At 44.4% G+C, this 23,742-nt stretch overlaps 1 protein-coding gene and 1 long non-coding RNA gene across 5 annotated transcripts in view; one reads left to right on the top strand and one right to left on the bottom strand.

The window, feature by feature from the left end:
- Positions 1-23,742, top strand: part of LOC135914277 (uncharacterized) — a 241,449-nt gene that overhangs the window by 26,478 nt on the left and 191,229 nt on the right. The window lies entirely within an intron of this gene.
- LOC135914242 (solute carrier family 22 member 7-like) overlaps positions 485-23,742 on the bottom strand; it is a 39,111-nt gene continuing 15,853 nt past the window's right edge. For 2 of the 3 annotated variants that reach the window (XM_065447025.2, XM_065447017.2), the window contains 8 exons: positions 17,295-17,449; positions 13,567-13,735; positions 11,231-11,360; positions 5,679-5,803; positions 4,425-4,639; positions 3,542-3,723; positions 2,170-2,384; positions 485-1,461 (listed from right to left, as the gene is read on the bottom strand). In XM_065447025.2, the coding sequence (XP_065303097.2) occupies positions 1,350-1,461; positions 2,170-2,384; positions 3,542-3,723; positions 4,425-4,639; positions 5,679-5,803; positions 11,231-11,360; positions 13,567-13,735; positions 17,295-17,449 (1,303 nt within the window). In that variant the 3' untranslated portion in view covers positions 485-1,349. Of the gene's footprint in view, positions 1,462-1,912; positions 2,002-2,169; positions 2,385-3,541; positions 3,724-4,424; positions 4,640-5,678; positions 5,804-11,230; positions 11,361-13,566; positions 13,736-17,294; positions 17,450-23,742 lie in introns of all 3 variants that reach the window. The other variant, XM_070532027.1, reaches the window with a different exon arrangement.

Genomic DNA, 23,742 nt, shown 5'->3' on the forward strand with positions numbered 1-23,742 from the left:
ACATACATACATACATACATACATACATACATACATACATACATACATACATACATACATACATACATACATACATACATACATACATACATACATACATACATACATACATACACACACACACACACACACACACACACACATACATACATACATACATACATACATACATACATACATACATACATACATACATACATACATACATACATACATACATACATACATACATACATACATACATACATACATACATGCATGCATGCATGCATGCATACTTACATACATACATACATACATACATACATACATACATACATACATACATACATACATACATACATACATACATACATACATACATACATACATACATACATACATACATACATACATACATACATACATACATACATACATACATACATACATACATACATACATGCATACATAGGTCAGTGATATCCCCATAAAGTGCGTGAAGTACCCGAATGCTAACGCATTAAGGGATCGGTGCGAATCAACTGAACAGAGTTCTTGTTTGGGACGCCGTCTATGCGTAATGTGCCTCGGATAGTTGAGGAGTAGGCGGTATACATCCTCGTAGTCGTGGCCGCACGAACGTGTCGGAGAAGTCGTAAGCTTTATTCGAAATAAAATATGTTTTGTATAGGCAGCTCCGAGGTGAAAATGTTGTAACAGGGTGTCAATGGCGGCGCAGAAGCTCAGGGTCTAACTGGTGGTGAATATACTCCTCTTCAATTCTTGGACGTTCAATGCAACGAACGGTGTACTGGCTGACATATGCTATCCAAGACACGTGAAGTGCTTGTTTACAGTATATACCTTTGCGCAAATGCAGCGGATGTGCTTCACAATAAAATCGTGTTAATTACCACGCTTGGCAACACCCTGCATCGACGCGGAAACATGAGGACATCTCGTTTCACTTAGGCTTTACTGCACCTGGGTACATATAACTCTACAGAAAAGATTTATGCTGCTTAGACTGCTTTCGGATGTTTAGAGTCTCTCTGAGGGATTGTGTTTTCCCTTCTGGGACCTGATTTTCGGCATGCTCTACTAGTCATAATGGCATGGTCATATTGTTTCGTGAGAACCCCCTAAACTTCTCCCAAGCTCGCAAAGGCTACCCGCATCGTACGAAAGATATGGCAGTAGTAATGCATTTGCTCTCAACATTACCCTTGAACGTTTTCAGTAAGCGAATTACAGAGGCTGTAGATCTCTTAGGTGGCATTAGCTTACTTTCCTCGTTGACGCAAACTCCCAAAACGTCGGCCGCACGTCGCCGCGCATGGTATATAGGAACGCACACTATAGTGGTTTCACCTAATTGAATTGTATATTGTTGCTATAACTAAGTCGTGTTCAAATGCTTTGTTGACGGCAGGCTTTTGGGTGACTGGCAGTTTCTTGTGGAATGAGAGGATGCCAGTCCTGCAAGAAAACAGCAGAGAGACGTGTTAGTGACCAAAGTGTGCTGTAGGGGCCGCCGCAACTTAATACTCAGCTTGTCTGTTCTCAAGACTTAAATTCTTGCCGTTGTCTATACGCCTTCAAAACAAACGGACAAAAAGCCGCTTAACTCTCAGGTACGATGCGTGTTTATAATTACAATGAGCAAACAGTTAACTCCAAATTTACGGCCTGGCACGAGATAAGAGAAACGGCATATATATATATATATATATATATATATATATATATATATATATATATATATATATATATATATATATATATATATATATATATACACACACACTCTCATGTCTATAGATTTTACAGGGATATCCTGTAGGCCCACTCACTTTTGTATAAAACCTATGAAGTATTCTATAATTACAACGTTACACCATATCTACTACATTTTACCATGGTATAATACCTGGTGCTTGAATTTCTTTTCTTTCTTCTCGTGTTCCTGTTAAAAATTATTGGCGAGTTTCCCTCACGAGTTTCCCTCCTACATGGAGCCTGTGAAATAAATATATATATATTATCATATAAGAAGCTTCTTATAATATGATTAATAAATTCGGGCCCCTCGGTACCCGTTCTATATATATAGCTTGCATTTCTGCACACAATATGTGCACTTCTGGAAGCCGGGCAGCAGCGCCAGTGTTTCGGGTGTTCACCCACCATTCACTCAAGGAAGGCTTCTTCTCCGGCGTCTGTGATTCACTGGCAAAGAGCGGGCAGTAGCAGATGCCCTGTCCCTTTCCGAAGCCCTCACCGTCCTCGATTGTCTGCGGAACGACTGTGCCCGCGGTTTCTGGCAGCAGGAACAAGAGCACAGTGGCCACCAGGGCCAAACTTCCCGTCACCAGGAAGGGGGAGTACTCGTCCAGCACAGCCTAGAAAGATGTCGATAGGAGGCGCAGCGTAGTGCATTCTTGCTTACTCTTGTCAAAAGTAAATAGTGATTTGATTGATTGATTGATTGATTGATTGATTGATTGATTGATTGATTGATTGATTGATTGATTCATTCATTCATTCATTCATTCATTCATTCATTCATTGACTGGCTAACTAACTGACTGATTATGAATCGATCCTTCTATCTCATAATCAACGAACACGAATAACACGAAGCACCTGGGTTCTCTATACCGAGGACTTAAATCGCTGTATGTAAGGCTTTTTACGTTCCACCCTAATCGGAGTGCGGTGGCCGATATCGAGGACCGAACCCGTAACCTCGTGCGTAGCGGCGGAGCGCCATGATCAGTGAGTTGTCGCTGAGTAAAAAGGAATGCTGAAAAAAATCGTCAAACGAGCGCTACACAAGTTGCAACAGATCTGACTTTAACGTCATAAAATTACGCAATCTCACAATCATATGAATGTTAAGGTGCGAACAGGAACCGCTTCCGTAACTATGCCGTCGGTAGGCTAATTCGACGCTGAAAAAACGCGACTGGGCGAGAGTGTAGGTTCTTCTCCCCCTCTTTTGCTGTACCTTAAAGCGGCGACCAGTCTCGCTGAGGTGCATTCACCATCTTTTAAGGGCACCATTTCAACTCCGTCATTGTTCGCGCATGTGTAAATAGTAGGTATGCAATCGCTGTGAGTGCTTTAACGAAAAGCCGTATTGTGCATCACGGCAACAATGAAAAAAATGTACTGGAAAAAAAGAAAGGCACATGGCCACCGGAAGTGAGTGCATCTGAGCAGGAATGATGACTGCTGCCATGAACAAAACAGAATGAGGGAAGCCCCGACAGTCTTGTCTAGCCTTGCATCCTCCGTGCCGAAAATGTCCTCAGACTACACAATAACTGAAATGGTTGATTCTCGTTCTTTGGACTTAATATCGTACGTGACCGTATTTCAACGGCATCCTGCCGTAACCCAGAAACTCGAAAAATTAAGGTCGAAGGCCACCCGCGAATTTCAATTAGATGCCATTGCTGCGCGTAGCTTGGCTTATACAGATAGGTCCATGAAGAAATATGATAAGTAAAGTGAAAATAGTTACATAGTGGAGCATTCGTAACAGTCTACATACCAGTGAGGCGATCTGGGCTCCCAGCTGGCTGCCCACATCTCCCAACATCCTCTGAAGCAGGACAGCGCGGCCCCGGATCATGGTGGGGAACACCTCAGATGCCACCTGGTACGTGATATTGTAGGCGCCGGCGAAGGACATTGTCAGCAAGGCCACCATGATGAGCGTCCATGTTTCTGACTCTGCGAGCGAGAGGTTGCGGGTAAAATCATTAAGTAAAAAAACCATTCAAACTGTTAGGAGGAGTCAGCACTCTCATGGACAATGACATAGGCATGCTTGTTCTACCATTGAGGAATTCCTATTCGTTTCAAAGAGTTAAATTAATTATGCTAAATTCTTAACCCACTCTGTCATTTTCCGTTACTTTGATGATTTTTCAAAAGTTCCTGTTGCTTTCTAGTTAGATTTATTCTTATTCTAATTCCTTCCCAATTTTGGCCAATCCCTTTTGATGTGCATGTTTGCCATCAGTACTGCGACTAAACCAAACAAACCAAAGTGAAAGTTGGACAGGTTGGGTGGAGGCAAGAAGGGTGGCTTCTTTACTGTTGTACGTTGCTTGCAATCCCAGGGCATACAACATTGATCTGTTTGTCGACCTTTGATACTTAATGTTGACATACAATGGGCTTCCTCTTTGTTTCACGTTTTGTTTTGTTTTGCTTAACAGGTGGCAAATAACGTTTTGTGTTATTTTGATACGAATAATCAATTTATTTAGCACCAAATATTTTCTCTGTCTTCTGCACAATATACAAGTGCTCAAAAGAGCCTCGAAGAGCCTTACGGTTTATTGACAAAAAGAAATAAAGAAAAATAAAGAAAGAACGAAAGAAAGAAAGAAAGAAAGAAAGTTTTGCCAACGAGTACCTTCACTAACCTTTTCTAATGGCCCACATAAGAAGGCAGATGATTCCACCAGTGAGCATAAACATGCTATTGGGCCAGCGTCGGCCCAGTACGTCCAGTGAAAATATGCAGAAGAGGTTCACGGGAAGCTCGAATGCTAAGGCAACGGAATAGGCAGTGTAAATGTCCAGGCTCAGTGCTCCTATCTGCACACTGGTCCCGTTGTAGCAGATGCAGATGGCGAACCTAGGCACGGCAGAGAAAGCGCGCGAGGGGGGGGGGGAGGGGAAGGAATGGTCGAGCACAAGGTTCATTAATGGTTTTGGTTTCTTCACTTGTTCGTCATACGCGCTCCAAAACTATATTTGTCATTAGTGAGACGAATGTCACTTTTCTGACTGAAAAAAAAAATCGAGGTGCGTTATAGTTCATTTTTGCTGATAAGTTGTCGCTGTTGTAATAATTTTGGCATATTGGCGTGAAATATCGACCATTGGCGAGACACTGATAACCTGCATTTTATGTGTCACGCTTTCAGAAAAGGAGAGAAAGCTTTTTTTTTCGTATATTCAAAAGGAATAAAGAATGTTACGACTTCAATTATACATGTATGCATCATTAGTGGTTTACCCTGAACTGATAAACGCCTCTTTAAAGACGCTAAAGTATGTTAATTTAGTGCACTGGCCAGTTAGCATTTCAGTTTACAACCCGAAATGGCAGCCTAAGTGTTTTAAGGCGTTTCAGCTTCAAAGCCTGAAACGTTTCGTAAGCACGATAGTTCCACTATGTTCTTGAGATTCAAACTTTTGTGCTGGGGTGACCATGGCGGAAAATAGCGAGTTACAATAATCAATTTATCGAAGTAAGGTTAACGCTCACTCAAAACCCAATATTCTGCTCCAGTGTACACCGGTTAACGCTTTCGTTGCGTAACCCCTTTACATGAAAGCGCATTACATTCTTGCGCAACAAACCGATCGATCCCGCCGATATTGCCAAGTATTTGCGAAATTATACTCCTTTATAGCGCTCTTAAGAAATAATCAATGAAATTATTAAGAATTCAAAGCGTAAGAAATGCTGCTGTTAACCCTAAGTTCTCGCCTTGTAGAGAACTTCGTAGGGAACTCTGCAAAATGCGACGCAACTCTTCGAGTCAGCTAACTTTTTGTGTTTTCCCAGCACTCCTATCTCTGCTAATCATTAAAAGAATGTTTAAATCACGCGACTCAGCCACGCACAATCATTCTCTGTTTCGTAGCTTGGTGAATTGGAAACGCACCAGGCGACATATATCAGCAGCGAGATCTTGCGGATGTTAGGAGACGTCAGCATGACCATGGTGCCACTCCAGAAACTTGGAGCCTTGTCAGCGACCGTCTGTGTCTGTGCATCGCTAGCCGTTGCCTGCGAGAGAGAAAGAGACATAGGAGGCAGGAAAGTCAAATGCTAGTTAACAGTGGCAATATGTGAATCTGTGACGTTCTCTCTAAGGCTTGTACTAATGCTTCAATGTGCAGCGCGACAACAGCAGTGCACGAAAGAGAAGACGGGATAGCGCTCTAACCTATCAAATTAAAGCGTTATTACACGGAAGCTGGTGTATGCATAAACCTAGGACTAACTCGCGCAAGAAATGCATAACAACGTCATGGACCCAAGTGCGCGACACTCATCCAGCGCGATCCCGTTCTCCCCTCTTTGGTTCTAGCCATATTTTGGCGCTGTATTTTCAAACGTGAACTATATTCAACTAGCCCAGCTGTGCGTCCTGCTTGTTCAAGTGTTTCAGAGAGTAATACGAGTGAATAGCCAACCCTGACTCATGATACTGACTACGGCAGGTGTATCGGTTCTATATGTTTGCAACGGCCTAGCCAGTATATTTTTTTCCAGGTAGTGGGCGCACCTTTGACCAGGAACTGGGTGCAGAGATGGAGGAGAGGGAGGAGGAGGGCCTGGGCAGGCGGCATCGTGGTGCACAGAGGATTTTTTTCCTGGAGGGGGAGAGGAGGGGAAGGCATGCGCACGGTGCGCCCCTCCCTCATCCATGGATATACACTACTGTATATGTTATTCGTCCTATAGGCGTAATATAGGCCTACAGGCGTATTGGTTCAATAGTCCTACTGGTCTAATAGGCGTATTGGTGCGATGAGATACCCTGGCAGGGGCGACCCCGCAGCACGCATGCTTGCGCGATAAGAAAATTTAAACCGGGTTAAAGCTTAAAGAACTGCGCACTCTGCGGGACGGCACTTATTTCAAACATGAAGTACAACGCCCACAGAAAAACCGCTTAAACCGACATAAAATGACGCTAAGGTAATTCGTTCAGACGCTGTCTACACAACTGTGTACAGCAAGGTAGTGCATCAAAAGCAGAAGCACTGATGAATACTGACGCGAAGTAAGCTGACCGCTACGAGTTTCGAACGCCAGAAGTCAGCGGTCCACTACAGGCGCCGATCGCCAGAGAGCGGACGACGAAGGGCTCAGTTGTGCCCCCATGGGTTTTTTGAGTGTCGGCCATCACTGAAAGAATGCTGTTCTTTTTCGGCAAGCCCGTCTTAGCTATGTTCGTGACATTCTACTGGTGGAGGTGCTGGGTATATGTTACCATTGCCGGAGACGCAGTGTACCCCTGACACGTCTCCTATGCGTAGTCTGGGAAAGATTACCCCCTTGTACGTACGTGCCAGCCGCCGTCTGCAAGGGCTTCAATCTGAGCACGGTCTTTTGCCCGAGCGTATTCGGACGATGAACCACAGCCCACCGCCTTCTGCTGCGGCTGTTGTGCCGGCGCAGTTCGTCATCAACCAGCCGCGGGCACCGATTGTATTCCCCGAAGATTCTACCGAAGATGTGGAAGTTTGGCTAGACCATTTTGAGCGGGTCACCGAATTCAACGAATGGAACAAAGACCGCAAGCTACTCAACGTGCACTTCGCCCTCCAAGATTCTACGAGGACGTGGTTTCATAACCATTAAACGGCATTGTCTTCGTGGTACGAATTTCGACGACAGCTGAGCGCCAAATACTCCAGAACGGACAGGAAAGAGACAGCGGAGTTTGCAATACAGGCAAGATTCCAAGCCCCGAAGGAGAGCGTCATCACGTATACTGAAGGCATGGCTCGGCTTTTAAGACGTGCGGATGCCTCAATGGCCTAAGACAATAAGGTTCGATATCTGATGCGAGGCGTGAAGCAAGAGATTTTTGTTGGGCTTATTCGAAATCCACCCACTACACTTGCGGACTTCCTTGCTGAAGCGGCAGCAATGGAAAGGGCCTTTCGACAGCGTGTTAAACAATACGATCGCAACGTGATGGAACTTTCGAACAGCCCCCCTACGATGACTTCGGGAGACCACCTCGAGGGCCTGCGCGAAATTATCATGGCTGTGGTACGAGAAGAGCTCCAGAAACTGCAGGTTACCCACGCAACGACAGCACGAATTTCTGTGGCATAGATAGTGCGCGACGAGATAAGGCAAATCATCCAAGCTCCTGAACACTATGAGGTACCACAACGGCGGGAGCCAGGCCGAATGACTTATGCGGACGCTGTACGACGACCGTCGCTGTACGGCCCCTCATACGACATTCGCCCCCCCGAACAAACGGAACTAGCATTTAGGCGTCGCAGTCCACCGTCCATTGAGAAGTCGAGGCCCCTGAACAGCAACGTCTCGCGAGCTCCTGACCTCAGTCCCCTATGCTTTCATTGCGTAGAGGCTGGCCACGTCTACAGAATGTGTCCCTATCGACTCGTGGGACTCCGTGAGTTCCCTCCAAGTGCTCCTCGTCCACGACCTGGTGAGCACCCTATGGAGATGGAGAACTTCATCGCGCGTCGTGGTAATTCATTCGAGCAGCGAAGGCGCGAGGCCCGTTTTCCATCGCCCGCTCGATACCGATCGCCCAGACCCGTGTTTCCTCGAGATGCTCGTCGGCGTCTTTCGCCCAGCCCTACAGACCCGGAAAACTGAGTCAAGCGACCTCCGGTGGTGAAGTTGCTGACGCCGAGCGCATCGAATATCCTCCATCACGACGACAATGATGACAACGACGACAACGACATAAACGATGACAACGACGACAACAAAACGACGTTCAGGCGTATTCCAGCGTTCAACGACAAGTTGTAACGTCGGACATACTGGTTACCATATACGACGAAGTCACTGCTTTAATTGACACTGGTGCTGACTGCTCGGTTGTGAGCAGAGAGCTTGCGTCAAAGTTAAAGAAAGTTTTTACACAATGGACTGGGTCGCAGATCCGTGCTGCTTGGGGTCATATACTAATTCGCATGGGCAGATGCACTGCTCGAGTAAATATTCGCGGATTTACGTACGTCTTCATTATTCTGCCCAGTTGCTCGAGGGACTTGATACTCGGTATGGAGTTTCTACAGGCGAATGGAGCATAATCAACCTGTAAAAATCGAGTGTGATGTTCTCTGCGAGGAAAGCCGTAGCAAGCGACGCTGGCAACGAAAACCACACCGAAAACGCCTTGCGCATCGTCGATGACAGCATAGTGGTACCGCCAAGAAGCAGCCCACAGACCCTGGTAAAGTGCGACGCATTCGACGGCTGTGAGGGTATCGCCGAGGCAAACGCTCCATTAATGCTTGAGCGGAACATCTGCATTGCACGGGGCCTCGTCCAGCTTTAGAACGGACACTCAATAGACCTGCTGACCAACTTCAGCAACGGATATCCGCATTTACCGCAAGGGACAGCTGTCGCTTTCTGCCATGAAATTGCTGCCCTCATCTATGTCTCCGCGCTCGGAACTGCTTCGCCTAATTCAGTGGAAGCGGTCAACCTGAGCGATCGCATTCAGATTAACTCCAGTTTATCGGAAGGACAGAAACAGCAACTACTCGACCTTGTCAATGACTTCACTGCCTGCTTCTCTACCGAGTCTAAAGTGCGGAGTACCTCCGTTGCGAAACATCGTATTCCTATGGACGAGTCAGCACGCCCCGTTCGTCAACATTCTTATCGCGTTTCGCCTACGGAAAGGGAGGTGATAAAGCGCCAGGTTCAAGAGATGGTCAATGATGACGTGATTCAGCCGTCCATAAGCCCATGAGCGTCCCCCGTTGTGTTGGTTAAAAAGAACGACAAAACACTACGCTTCTGTGTAGACTATTGACATCTTAACTGTGTCACCAAACGCGACATTTATCCCCTGCCACGGATGGATGACGCTCTGGACCGTCTACACCACGCCCAATTCTCCACCCATTTGGATATTAAATAAGGGTACTGGCAGATCGAAGTAGGTGAGCGCGACCTGTCGGTGTCATTAAACAGCTGAGAGCCTGCGCTTCACGTGTATCAGTGCCCTAGTTCTTCGCGTCATTGTCCCATAGTATTGCTTCGCAGCTCAGTGTTTTACCGTGAATCAAATCGACTGCGTACGAAACTTCTTGATTCTAAGCACGCGGGTTCTGTGGCAACCACCGCGCTATATTATGCTTTTACAAGCGTTAGAATGATACAATTCGGGAAATTGCGTGGATAATTGCATTTGAGCTCCGTCATTCCTATATTTCCACTACCTATCGGTCAAACAGAAGATAACTAAGCAACAAAAGCTCCTGCTTATTGTACCCTATTGCACCCTAGTGGCACCAAAACAAACCTATTGGGTCTATTAACGGCAAATATCTAGTGCAAATACACATTTATTGGTCGTATGGATGGATGAATGGATGCCATGAGCACCCCTTTGGAACGTGGTGGTAGGTTGTGCTACCAAGCTATTGTTATTATATTGCCTAATCTCCTACCTATGTTAAAGAAAAAAAAGTGAAAGAAACTACAAATAATTCCCATCACTAAACTTTCTGAACCTCGATTAGGAACTTTGCTTTTGTAAGCCTCAACTGCTTGTCATTTGTCTACTTTTCTTCTGCCAATATTTCAATTGCCGCTTACTAGTCTCTATTGCGGACATGTTTACTTTCCCCCTGCTTTCGCTGAACCGAAGGGCTTCAAAGAGGTCAGAGGTGCCTAAATCAACTGCTGGGCAGATATCTTTGCATTCTAATAAAACACGCTCCGTCGTTTCCCTAGCTTTACCGCAGCAAGCACATGCTTCTTCTTCCTTGTTGTATCTCGCTTTATAAATTCGTGTTCTAAGGCGTCCTGATCTCGCTTTGAGAAGTAATGAGCTTCCTTTTGAGTTATCATAAATTGTTTCTTTCCTGAATTTGTTTTTTTTCCTCTTAAGTAGTTACTCATAGTAGGTTTCTTTTCCGTTGCACCCACCCATGAGATTATCTCAGCCTCTCTGACTTTCCGCTTGACGTTCTTTGTTACCATAGTGCTCACCATACCGGTCGCATAGTTGCTGATGAGCTTCCGATCTCTTTTCCTCCACTATGAGACAAATACATACATGTGTCGAATAGCTACCACCTATCTGACCCTATTTGTACCAACGCAAACCTATTACTGCAATAGGCGACAAATAGATGTCACCTGTTGGGCCCTACAGGTAGCAACATACTTCAAATTAAATTCATCGAGTTCCAAAACGTTACCAATATAACATAAAGTGATAGAGAGAAGAAGAAAAGAAGAAGAAAAGAAAGGGAGGTTAACCAGCGCAAGTACTGGCTGGCTACCCCTTGCTGGGGAAGAACGTATACGACTGCTATATTTGACCAATGGAAAATTATATTGGTATTTAGGTAGAAGTCACGTGACAAGCCATGCACCAAATTTCTCATAATACCTAATGTAGCAACACCTCACGTAAACGTTAAGGCATATAGTCACGGGCCCGTAGCTAAAGCGCAATTAACTCACATTTAGCAACTTGCTCAGCTTTTCTTGAGATACGTCCTTGCCGTTGATGCGCGCAATCCTCTGAAGAGTGGCGTAAGCTTCTTCTCTGCGGTTGACCGACAATAGCCAGCTAGATGACTCGGGAAGCCACCTGAGGATATGAAAACAAGAAAGTAGCTATAAACGCCATGAGTACCAATTTGTGGAAAGTATTAACACAGACTGAAAGCCCAGGCAGTGAACGACGCTAGTGAGAATCCGTTTAACCGCAGGCAAACTGTGAGGAAAACATGTTTAGCCCTGGAAGCCACAGCATCTTGAAAGTTTTCCATCGCCCATTACGCCAATGTTTCAGCTGCATTAAGCAAGGTGATTCCAGTTACACTGGACATTCCTTGTTGATGTCTGTAAAGCGCACAAACACACACGCCCGCACGCACGCACATACACACAGAATATGAATTCAATCATGCGTACACATGACCTACAAACTTTTTTTTTTGAATTCATGACATTGGAGTGTATATTCTTACCTATACTCCACTTTTTGCCGCGTTTTCGAACATCAAGGAAGAGAACACTACCCAACGTATCGTTTGCACCTGTAAGCCGAAGATGTGTGGACAAATCGCTCATCTGGCTTTATTGCTGCAATGTCATTGAAGTCGATGAGCGCCGTAATCAATAGCATAAAGGTTCTGTTACTTTCTGCCAGTTGCGTCGCATCTTGAAATTAATAGTATGCAAATTTTCCCTCTAGAGAAGGTTCTTAGGGGACGCTTGTAGATAAACCGTAAACTCTATCAGTAACGCGTAAAATAAGCACCTGCTACAGCTAAATTACTCAATTAGAATTTGGAGTTCCTAAGCGAGACATACGACGAATTTCAAGCGGCACAAAATATGTCATCCACGTGAGTATACATACCACTTACCAGGAATCATATAGGCTCAGTTATTATTTATAGTACGATAATAAAGTGGCGAAGTTGTCTATATCTCAAGTCTGCGATAAACTGATTGCCAATAAAGCAACACATCGTCCGAATAAAAGAACAAATAAATTTTGGGGTCTAACGTGTTTTAGAACCTTCCCCAGAAACCCAAGTACACAAATGCAAGTGGCACGTTTGCTGCGGTGGCGAAATCACGTCACTTGCGCGGCCGCGTCGCTACGCCTGCAATAAACGATAGACATGTGGTTTCGCGCCGCTTTGCGGTAACTGATTGGCAGCGCAGTGACTAAGGTGCCTGACTTTGAATCAAGAAGTCACAGGCTCGGAACTCATTGTAGCTAATTTACGTTTATAGCCATCTTATTTCGCTTATTTATTTTTATCAATATGACATTTTCGCTATGAAGGGAAAGTGTCAAGCGTCAGCGACGGTTTTCCTCAGTGAGTCGAAATAGAAATGCTTACGCATTTAACATAATCGGCAAAATGAGAAGAAAGAGAAGCGAAGCTACGCGCATGGTCAGCCAGAATGCCGCAAGCAGTGACGTATTAACGGTATGCAGCATATGTGGTTATAAGTGATTTAGTATTTCAGGTGAGTGGGTAGCACAGCCGTCAGGTGAAACAAACAAAAATGTTGAAATAACGAATATCTCCAAACGTACGCCTTTACAGAATCGCAGAGCACAGGATTCCTTCTTTCCTTCCTTCCGGCAGTGCTCGTGGCTATGTTACTATGCTTGGTTGTCTTGTGCAGTGTGGAAGCACCGATGTTTTCCCATTTGTGTCTTCTTCAGGGACAAAAATGTGCGTCACTTCGCGTGATGCAGTTGAGAGTATCGTGGATATAAGAATCGAAGTTGTGCAGTCTACTTTTGAATCTGATCCCTTTCATCGCTTTCGTCCACACATGTCTCTCTATAGGAGCGATATCTACACTCAGGAATTTATCACGGGGCTGTGAAATTATTACAAAATTTCTTCCGAAATTTATTATGGGGCTATGAATAGGTCGCTATTTCTTACAACCCTTCAGGTACTTCACCAAAATGAAAGTAAACATTGATTTGATTTAAGGTTGAACTTGTCTGTTGTTGTCTGCGCAGTTGAAGCATATTGTTTGGTTAGCAAGATTTCCTTCGTTAGGATTTGTGGTCCAATAAACTATTGGTTCAGTGTTCAAGCGAGATAGCTTTAATCCTGCACGCCGAAGCGACAGCGATTACTGTACAATAATCTTCGTAGCAAACGCCTTGGCTCGGTGTATAATGGATTACCACAATGCCGCTGTAATCTGTTATTTATATAATTTCGGCATTTTCATCGCGCAGGCCTAATTTAAGGTTATTACGCCTGCGTACGGCCGAAGCGGGGATTCAACAGCAAGCGTGGATCACTCACAGTGTTAATATAAAGAGGACAGCGCTGAAACACACGCTGGTTTCGATGAGTGTCCTGGAATTCTGCACCAGGTAGGCGTACCAGGGTGACAGCGCGCCGAAGGCAGTCCAGGCGACGCTCCATACGAAGGCGACCAGCGTCCTCCTTTCAGCTACGGTGTACTCCATGACTGCGTGATTGACGCGCAGAATGCACTTATGACGCGTCCAAATAACAGCAGATAAGAACACTCTTCAGCACTGCTTCCCTGAATAGTATATAGAATGACCCACTAGTTGCTTTGTTCTTATAGTACTCAGTATTTCTAATGAATGCCTTCGAACTTGCCACGGCTATTGTTAAATTAGGCAACAGATGTGACGGAATCGGGTATGTATTTTATTTAGATTGCACACTGTAGCCAAAGTCCGACGGTGGCCTCGTGTGAATTCGCAATGACAAACGAACATTTATGGGTCTCGCGTTGACTTCGTAACGCTACTAATGCAGTCATTCGGTGTGAAACTTTATAACAAGTGGTCATTCCTGGCGTCGGTGACAATTGACTGTGTTGCTGTGCACAGCTGTACGTGTGCATTCATAGAACGCTTACCAACATAAAAAAAAGGGATTGACAACTTCTCACGCAGGCCTTTACTGCAGGAGAAGTAAATTAACACTGTTTTTTTTTAAAACCAATGTGTTTTTATGTCACGTTTGGCTCGCAAGAAATTCCTTTTCATCTACTTTAGCTAATATGACAGACCAAGGAAAGGAAAGCATCAGTGCGGCCAAAAAAAATTTCTGCGGAGTCCACGGCATTTTCTTTCTTCAATAGCTCGATCAGGCATTTACGTAATCTAACTGGCTGCCGTACTCCGGGCACAGGGCCAGATATGAGCACACATGAGACCGTTCGTATGTGCAGACGAAGAGGTGGACAGTGAGCAGGAGAATTTACGTGTGAAAAGCATCGACCTGACCCTATTCTATTGCTCTCTATTCACTCTCTGCAGCACATCAACGTGAGAATGAAGCAAGCACCTTGCAGATGGACTACATGAGGGCTCATTAGAGGTATATATATATATATATGTATATATATATATATATATATATATATATATATATATATATATATATATATATATATATATATATATATAAATTTGGGATTTTACGTGCCAAAACCACTTTCTGATTATGAGGCACGCCGTAGTGGAGGACTCCGGAAATTTTGACCACCTGGGGTTCTTTAACGTGCACCTAAATCTAAGCACACGGGTGTTTTCGCATTTTGCCCCCATCGAAATGCGGCCGCCGTGGCCGGAATTCGATCCCGCGACCTCGTGCTCAGCGGCTCATTATAGGTATCTGGCAAGAAATAAATGGCTCATTATAGGTATCTGGCATTTATTTCTTGCCTTGGTGGCTGTATTATTATTGAATTGGACACCCTTGGCACAGTTATACCGTCGGCATCGCCGTCGCAGCGGGTTTCTGCTTAAAGTCCATGGGCAATAAAACCGTCGCCGCGCGCCGTGTGCTGTATGCACTAGTGAAAGCATGTGAGGGTGAGCCGGCGAACTAACGCGGTTCAATCTCGCGTGCTCAAGCGAAGAACACGGGCCAGAAGCGTGCCCTTTCCTGTCGTGCGCGAGGCATGGAGGTCAGGAGAGGGAGGGAATGGGAGGGGTGTTCTTCTTCGGCGTCAGCTTCGGTGTTCTCCTCGCCTTCCACTCCGTGCAGAGGGGAGGCAACCGCGGCGTCTACTACGGCGTTGGGCGCGAGAATGGCGGACACCGCAGTAGACGCTTTGGCGGACGCCGTAGGGACGCGTTGCCGGCGCTCGTGTGCCTTGAAAGCCGTATGCGACATGGCCAAAGTGCGCGCCCGCGCGAGCCTCATCTTCAAAACGATCTGCGATGTTTGCAGAGTGCGCGTAGTGCCGGTAACTTCGTGTGCGCTGTGTTTTTGACGTTTCGTTCGCGTTGAAGCGAGAGATGACGAAGGTCAATTCACTTGCTGCTGCCGCGATTCCTCACTCCAGCATTCTGACAGCGAGTTTCTCGTTGAGCGAGATGTGCCCATGTTTACCTGCGCGCTCGTGACACCTTGCATGTTAATTTAGTTAAAACACGTTGGCCGGCTAGTTGACTTCAATCCATGATAGACTGTGTAAGCGCGACTGAACAAGGACGTAGAAAGAAGAAAATACACAAAGACAGCGCTATCTATTTGTATCTATTTCTTTCTACGTCTTCGTTCAGTCGCGCTTGCATATTAAATCATAGTTAATTTAGTTAGTAAGTGATAGTTAGATAATTTATACGACCGATAAATCTACTATTTTTACTTCGTACAGCTATCTACTAATTTGCTATCGCAATCGATGCTTCGCCTTTCGGGTGGAACAGCCACTTTCTTTCAAACCTAGCCTCACTTGAAACCTTCGACCTACATGTATTAATGGGCAGTTTTTTGCTGACAATTACGTAGGTGTAGCCGCAGCGATAATATAAAAACAATTGAATCGATGCAAAGCATCTTATTCAATACATCTAAGCAAATACGCCAGCTAGCCCATCGACACGTTATGCAACGTTCATTCGTTTAGAAGTTTTGTTGCTGCACCTGTATATGTATCTTCTCTCTTTTTTTTTTGTTTCTTCTCAAAGCTGCTTTACATATACAGGCAATTTTTTTTCGCCACCCAACACTACGGCCTGGTGAGCATTACGGAGTATTGTATCATTCGTGCCACAGACTTTAATTCTTGATGCACAGAACTTAGCAGGTGGCCGCACGCAACCTTACCAGCTACTAGGAATTTGCATAATTGCGGAATTCCACAGGTGAGGAACTCATTGCTACAAATGCATTCCGTGTCAACCTTTGTTCTCACCTTAACATGACAGAGCTTATTAAGAACGCACACATATCAGCCCGCCGACTTCATTCTGCCGTCTTGGAATATTATTTTCGGAATAGCGCTGTTACAAAGGAAATTAACAGCGATATTGTTTCCTTATCCTTCAACAAATCACCACAGCTGCTTTGCATTGTAAGTTTATTGCTCTTGCCATTCACGCACAAATATACGGGGTATTCAAGGTAAAGTAGCGCTAATTTAATAAAAACGCTACGCTAACTATGCAAACACGGTTCGCATGGGCAGTTTATGCACATTGTAGGGCGCAATTTTCGCGACAAATTGGAATAACTAAACAAAAGCTTCTTAATTATTATTTGTTTGCGTTCAAGATTATTATACATGTTTGTATTTGATACGTGAGGACAATCATGTTTGGGGTCAACTTCACTTTCTTTGATTCTCCTGGAGCGCTTGCCTTCCAACATATTCATAATTAAACTTGGCACTCGGGCAGCTAATTTAGCGTTCAGGGTTGTGGCTCTCGACACAACGTCAAGCCGTGAGGGAATGCCAACGTCATGGAAACGTAAAAGTCGGTCGTTGCCTGTTTTCGGCAGCCGAGAGTAGGGTCGTAGCTGCTATCAGCTTCGTCCAGCTTGTAATCGTTGCGCCACACGCAGTGAGCTAACTCACCATGGGGCTGGGCCTTGTGCCGAGATCCACGCCCGTGAATGCAAAATTAGTTAAGTGAGTGCCAAATTCGGTTTGATTTAGAGAAGGGCAGAGACAGGGCATAGCGAGAATAAAGGGCAAGGAGGAAGGAGAGACAGGCGCTGGCCGAAAGAGAGACTATACGGGGAACACTGAGGCCTACCCAACACGAATACCGTTGTCGTCACCGGGTACGTTCCTGCGGCGGCGAAGAACCTCAGAGCCGTGTAACTAATAAAATCTGAGAAAAAGGCGCTCAGCAGGTTGGCAATGGAACCCACTGCTATGAGCAGCAACGCTGTTTTCCTTCGTCCAATTCTGCGAAAGATAGGGAAGACAAATCACAGTAACAAACTTTGGTTATAGCATCGATAATTGTGGACGGTTGGTTAAGCAAGAATTGTGCATAACACAATGCGCGCGTTATCTTCCTCATGCTTTTTAGCGCAGCTACGCAACTTGCAGTAACTGCCAGCTACGGTGAAGTACTAAGTTTTATGTCGCAAGAGAGAAATCTGCAAATAATACGTGTCTTACGTTTCATTTACGGAGCAAAGTTACCTTCGCTTCTTTTTATAAGGAAATTAAATGATTTACCTTGATGCGCATGCTTCACAGCATCTGTGTATACATAAATCTATAGCCTTCAAGCCGACAGTACTTCCATTCCTCACTTTTGATTACTTCTACCGATCTTATAAGTGCTTCTGTGCGAATTGAACTTCTATCCTTTTTGAGTGGAACTTGTTTTTGTTTATACTTGTCAATGACGTCGCCCCGCTCCGTTTCGGCGATATTAAAATCGGTGTCCGAATCGGCTTCCACATTTGCCCCGCCAACTTCCAGGCACCCGAACTGTCGTCTGCTTCAAAAGTATCACCACAAACTTATAATGAAGCTCACTTTTGAGCTCGACAAGGCTTCCAAGCATTATAGTCGGTAAAGAGTAGGACTAGGGTTTTCGTCCACGAAGTTAACCTTCGAAGGATGGGCTTCCAGTGACGGCGCGCATTCTGAAAAGCTGCCTTGCTTGACCAAGAAAACTAATGCTGCCAGCCTTCTCACCAGGAAAGAACTCGCGATTCACACGTTCGAATGATATGGATCTCTTCGATGATGATATCGATCTCTTCGCACGTGAAGCATATCGATGTGCTTCCTAAGTCTGTATGTTCATATTTCCGTGCCGGAAATCTGGAGTAAACGTCCCCTGGGGGAAGATAGCAACACTCGTAGACGCTTAGTAAGCATTTATTGACCACTTCCCTTTGTGAAAGTGAATAAAATCCCTGCTTGACCTTTGTTTTCGATCATTACCCAAGTCCCACTCTCCAGAACAAACTCGAGGCGTATGTGATGGATTGGGTACATTGGCCCTTCTACGATGAACGATGAGCCAGATCCCCACGTCGCACGGTTTTCGATTTTCATCGTGGGCTTCTACATTACAGAGGTAGCATAAAATAAAAATAAAAAGGATTTCCTGCGTGCAAGGATTCGATGCGCGTTTTTGGAAGGGAAGTGGTAAAAATTCTCATCGCCCTGAAACGTGTGGCACGTGGCACCCGTACACTCAGTAAGTTTATCACGGGAGTGTGCGGGGGCGTCAGGAAACCATTAAAACTTTTTTTCTGTTTGAAATTTAAACTGCGCACGTGCGAGCAGGTTCAAGCCACCGCACGTGGGGCGGTCGACATCCCTGCGACGTGGCTATGCGCACAAAGAATGCAGCACCGTGACTTTTCTGATACCCTGCTATAACTGAACTGGCAGTTGTAAATACGTTTTGCTTGGTCCTCAATGACGTCATGCGCCCCGCGCGGGAATATAGGCCATGAACCAGGCGGTGCATAGGTTAAAAAATATACGTCTACTAGTTTTGAGGAATATTATTTCAATGAAACCGGTAATTTGAAACAGTGCTAAGCAAAAATTACGCGATGTAGATGTAAACTCCACAGTAAACAATTCAAAATTGTAATTAAGAAGGGAAAATAAAGCGGAAATTTGAGCATTGAATAGTTTTTGTTTCGCACAAAAATTGCAGAGGGCATCACCAACGTTCCTGTGGCTAAAACCCGTTTCGGTAGCGCCAAAGGAAAGGACCACCAAGAGAATCAACATCAAGTAAAGTTTACGTAATTGTTCTTCCAACAATTTTTTTCACCGAACATAAAAATCAAACTATGGGGTTTTACGTGCCAAAACCACGGTCTGATTATGAGGCACGCCGTAGTGTGGGACTCCGGAAATTTGCACCACCTGGGGTTTTTTAGCGTGCACCTAAATCTAAGTGCACAGGTGTTTTGGCATTTTGCCCCCATCGAAATGTGGCCTCCGTTGCCGGAATTCGATCCCGCGACCTGTCTCTGAACGTTAAAGATATGTTCCAGAGTTTCCCTCTCGCTACAGAAATGACACAATGCTGAAGTCGCCGGAACACGCCGGTGACGGCAACAGCTTATTCGGAGGCTCGACAACGAAGTCTCGTAAGCGACACTTTAGCCTTTCTAGTAGAATATCATCTATTCTATATGAGAAAATTTAGATGCCAAAATTCAGAGGTAGACGATGAAGATTTGTGAAAGTTATTCTCTAGGCTAAAATAGGGATTATCGGGCCACCATGTGATGCTACTGCGAATTCATCCGCAGATTAATTTATTATTAGACCTTTCTGTCCCGGCACCCACACCTTACGAACGAGGCGTAAATCTCTTGGGACGAACAAATTTAACACTTCTAGTGCGTTTGATGACGTAGAAATAGTTGGGAAAGAACAGAGAGACAATCTGTTAAAATTACGGCTGCTGACAACGATGATGGTAATTTACGCAAAGCTATAATAATTACTGATAATTCAGCCTGAAATACAGATGTGAAGTCAGGCAGCGGGATTGAAAAGATAATTAAGAGATGGCAATACAATGCCCACACCTGCCTTCTCTTCACAAACGGAAGCGTCAGTCACTGTATCACAGCTTTTATTTCTAGTGGTGCAAGGTGATTATTTAAGATACTATTTAGGAATCGAAAGGGAAAATGCTTGGCATTATTTGGAGAAATGTAATCGAACTCAATCCTAGCTATCAGAGCAGCGCTGCTTAATTAGTCTGTCTCACAAAGATGAACTTGCGACTTGTCTAACAGAGTTTCACAAAAAAAAATTGAAGCACCATAAACGAGGCCACTTATGTTTTTAAAACATAAGTCTGAGTCATTAATGAAAGCCTACTGAGATCTCCTGTGTGGGATGCATAGACCTTCGAAAAGGTTTGCACGAATAGGTTATGCAATCGAATGAGAAGACATGCGTGCGTCTTGATATAAAAGGTTAATCGCGAGAAATTTAAGGGGACCACGACATAAACGAAACGCTTCTCGTTCTAAAAGAACAAGGGAGGTAATTTTTTAAGCAGGTCAGCGTGAGAATAAAACGGAGCTAAACTCTAATATTGGGCGAACATACAAGCAATACGTAAATCATTACAAGGACGTCCCTGCGCAATCCGTAGCGACTGTTGCTAAGACTACGCAGGGTGCCTACTGCACGTGCTCCCTTGGATGCAACGCGTTCTAAGTGTGGGCTCATGTTCAGTTTATCGTTGTACATAACTGTCAAATATTTAAGTGACTCCACCTGTGGAGTGACTGCACCTGTGGGATAACTTCCTGTCGGTATGCCGGTGAAATGTGTGCGGGTTTGGTTTTAGGAAAAACAAGCATCGCACTTTTGCTGACATTAGAAGAGAGGTTAACGCCATCAAGCCCCTTTTCAAGGTTACTCGTATAGCCCTGCAGAATTTGCTGAAGAGTATGTATGTCTATTGATGCGGCAAAAAACACTGTCTGATCAGCGTGAACATACACCTGCATCTCCTATTGAGATTTGAGAGAGCTTAGTAAAACGTTCAGCAATAATTATGATAGGACTGACATTAAGGGAAGCCTTGAGTTTGTTTTCATTTTAAAGATGGCAATCCGCACTGAGAGAAGTAAATATTTCTGCCGCTTAAAAAATGCGTATATCCACACTATAACATACTTTTATAGGCCTGTTTTCTGAAGTGTTTTTATTAAAATGACATGCACTATGCTGTCATAAGCTTTAGCAATATCGAATGTGAGTAAGACGGCATATTGCTTCTAGCGTAGAGCAAAACAAGTGCAACTGCTCAAGATTTAAAATTTCATGCTGTCTCACTATTCAAGTTTTAAGAAATCGAGTAAAACATAAGGTTTAGTTTGGTTACAGTTAAATGTGTGTACTCCCGTCTCTGATACATTTTGACGTTATTGGGACGTTTACCAATCTTTGTTGTTAGGCATTTCCGTACAATTTCATGAGCAAATGACTACTAAATGTGTGAAATGTTATTAGTGCTTCTTTATTGTGTAACAGGAAATTATGTGAAAATTTTGACATTCTTGTGTGATAGGAATAGCTACGTATAGTGTTCATATATATGTAAAAAAAAATATTTTATTTTGTAACAGGAGCACTGTTGTTGCGCCCACTGCGAGCAGATCCCCGTCAGGAGGCCCTTTTTTGCCTTGGCCCGCAGGCAATGCCTTGTATTGTCAAAAAAATAACTACGATAAACAGGTATGTTACGAAACAAACAGGATACTTGTGCTTTCAAACTACCGCTGCAGCTGTCCCTACTCTTTTCAACTGACCGGCGAATCAAATTTAGTTGATAAAGTCAAGAGCATGGGATTTATTTTAAGTCGTTTTGGTGCAAGAGCACATTATTCGTCTTTCGTTTCATGCGGCATAATTTTGCCTACTGAACCACGGATGATAGTCGCAGAAACTGGGCAGGATGCTAGTCGAATAAGCCATGCTGCAGCAGGCTCCGGCTCCTTTATCACCGAATATATGTAGAAGACAAAAAGTGGATCAAGAAATTTTTACTTTTATCGCTTAGCTCTGCAGATGGGTATTCAGTTTAACGCTATCATACGATGATACTTAGAATTATGAAGGCGAAAGAAAAAAATACAACTTTATTATGTATATAAATATTTTATTAATCAAGTCGTTTCTCTTTTTTGCCATTGGTTCGCCAGCGTCGTGAGAAATCCGTGTTTTAAACATGTGCGTCGAAGGCCATTCAGTGATTCCAATGGCTCATTAATATGTTCAAATGATCCAGCTGTGCGCACGTAAAGGTCGATTGCGCAGATCCCAGCACTCAGTGCAGACACCCGAATACCGAGAAACTGCATGCGAGTAGCATGCAGATATGCGCAGTTGAGCTGTAAACGACCGTATATATTTTCTGCCTTTGGTCAAATGGAATCATCGCACGCTAGGTGGACTCGCGTCGCAATCGTGTTCTCGTTCTGCTGACATCGTGCAAACCAATCATGCTTGCCTGATATCAGAACAGTGCATGAGTCGTTTGTGAAAGACACTGTTTCCGTTAACCAGCTTCTGAGTGTTCCTGCATGGTTGGAATAGTTCATTGTAATGCACGGTATTTCTCTCTCATCATACTGCGTGTGTAATCACTCCGTTCTCAACTGTTCAGAGGCGAAGCCGCAATGCAGTGGTGGCATATAACCTTCAGCCGTACGCGATTAGCCCGCTTGACCTGAAGCCGACGTGACCTAGCATATTACGAAGTCATGGCCCATCTCGCTCTCAGGCGCCAAAATCGAAATGGGGAGGCATAAAAGATGCTATTGCAGAATGTTTCGCGCGTGCCTTGGCTGTATAAATGTGTATATATGGGATAAAAGCACAACCTCACACCTCACATGGTCAAAAATTTGCTGGTGCCTTCCATCATCCCTAATAATTTGCAGGTTTGGGACGCATATATAATCAAGAGAATCGAGAAACTTTCATTCCGCCTCCCAAGTTGTTTAGCTTTTAAATGAATGACGCACGGTATCCAGCTATACTGTCTTCGTCGTTCGAACAAGGTCGCTTATAAAACCAACGTACGTCCCAGCCAACAAAAATTATTTTCTACGAATTCTACATCCTAAAAACAAATACCAAGCCGTGAAGAAGGGTGTTAATGGTGTTGCGAAAAACACAAAGCACGCCGAACGACATCAACCGTTTTAAAGGCAACGTGTTCACTGTATAACAAAAATAACAGTGTAATAACAAAAATATTATATAAAGCGATTCCCGGAACAGTTGGTGGAATGGCCATTTGACCTTTCAGAGCATATCTTGGAATAGCAAAAAAGTCATTTGGCGAAGCGATTAGCCCGTTTGAAGCAGCGTCCAGCGTAAGTCCATACGCCACATGGGATCAATATTGCCTGAAATTGTCAACAAATATAGCAAAGCTGACTTTCAGCGTGTCAGCACAGGATTCAAGATAAATATTACCCGGATATTTTCATTAAATTTTAGCAGAATGCTTGTCCCTCAGCGCACATCGCGGTATAAAGCCGTTTCTGCCACCTCAACTTGCGACAGGCGCTTGTCCGTTCACATCTCTTCAATCGAACAATAAAAGAAGGAAAAAAGGATCGCATGACTAAATGAAGGCAACAATGAGCACGGAGATTTATATACGTTTAACGCGCAAAGCTTCTCTTGCATATAATTTTCCGTTTGGTCATGTGAAAGCTGTGGGAATTACA

This window comes from Dermacentor albipictus, chromosome 1 (genome assembly GCF_038994185.2).
Source record: "Dermacentor albipictus isolate Rhodes 1998 colony chromosome 1, USDA_Dalb.pri_finalv2, whole genome shotgun sequence".
NCBI classification, from domain to species: Eukaryota; Metazoa; Arthropoda; class Arachnida; order Ixodida; family Ixodidae; genus Dermacentor; species Dermacentor albipictus.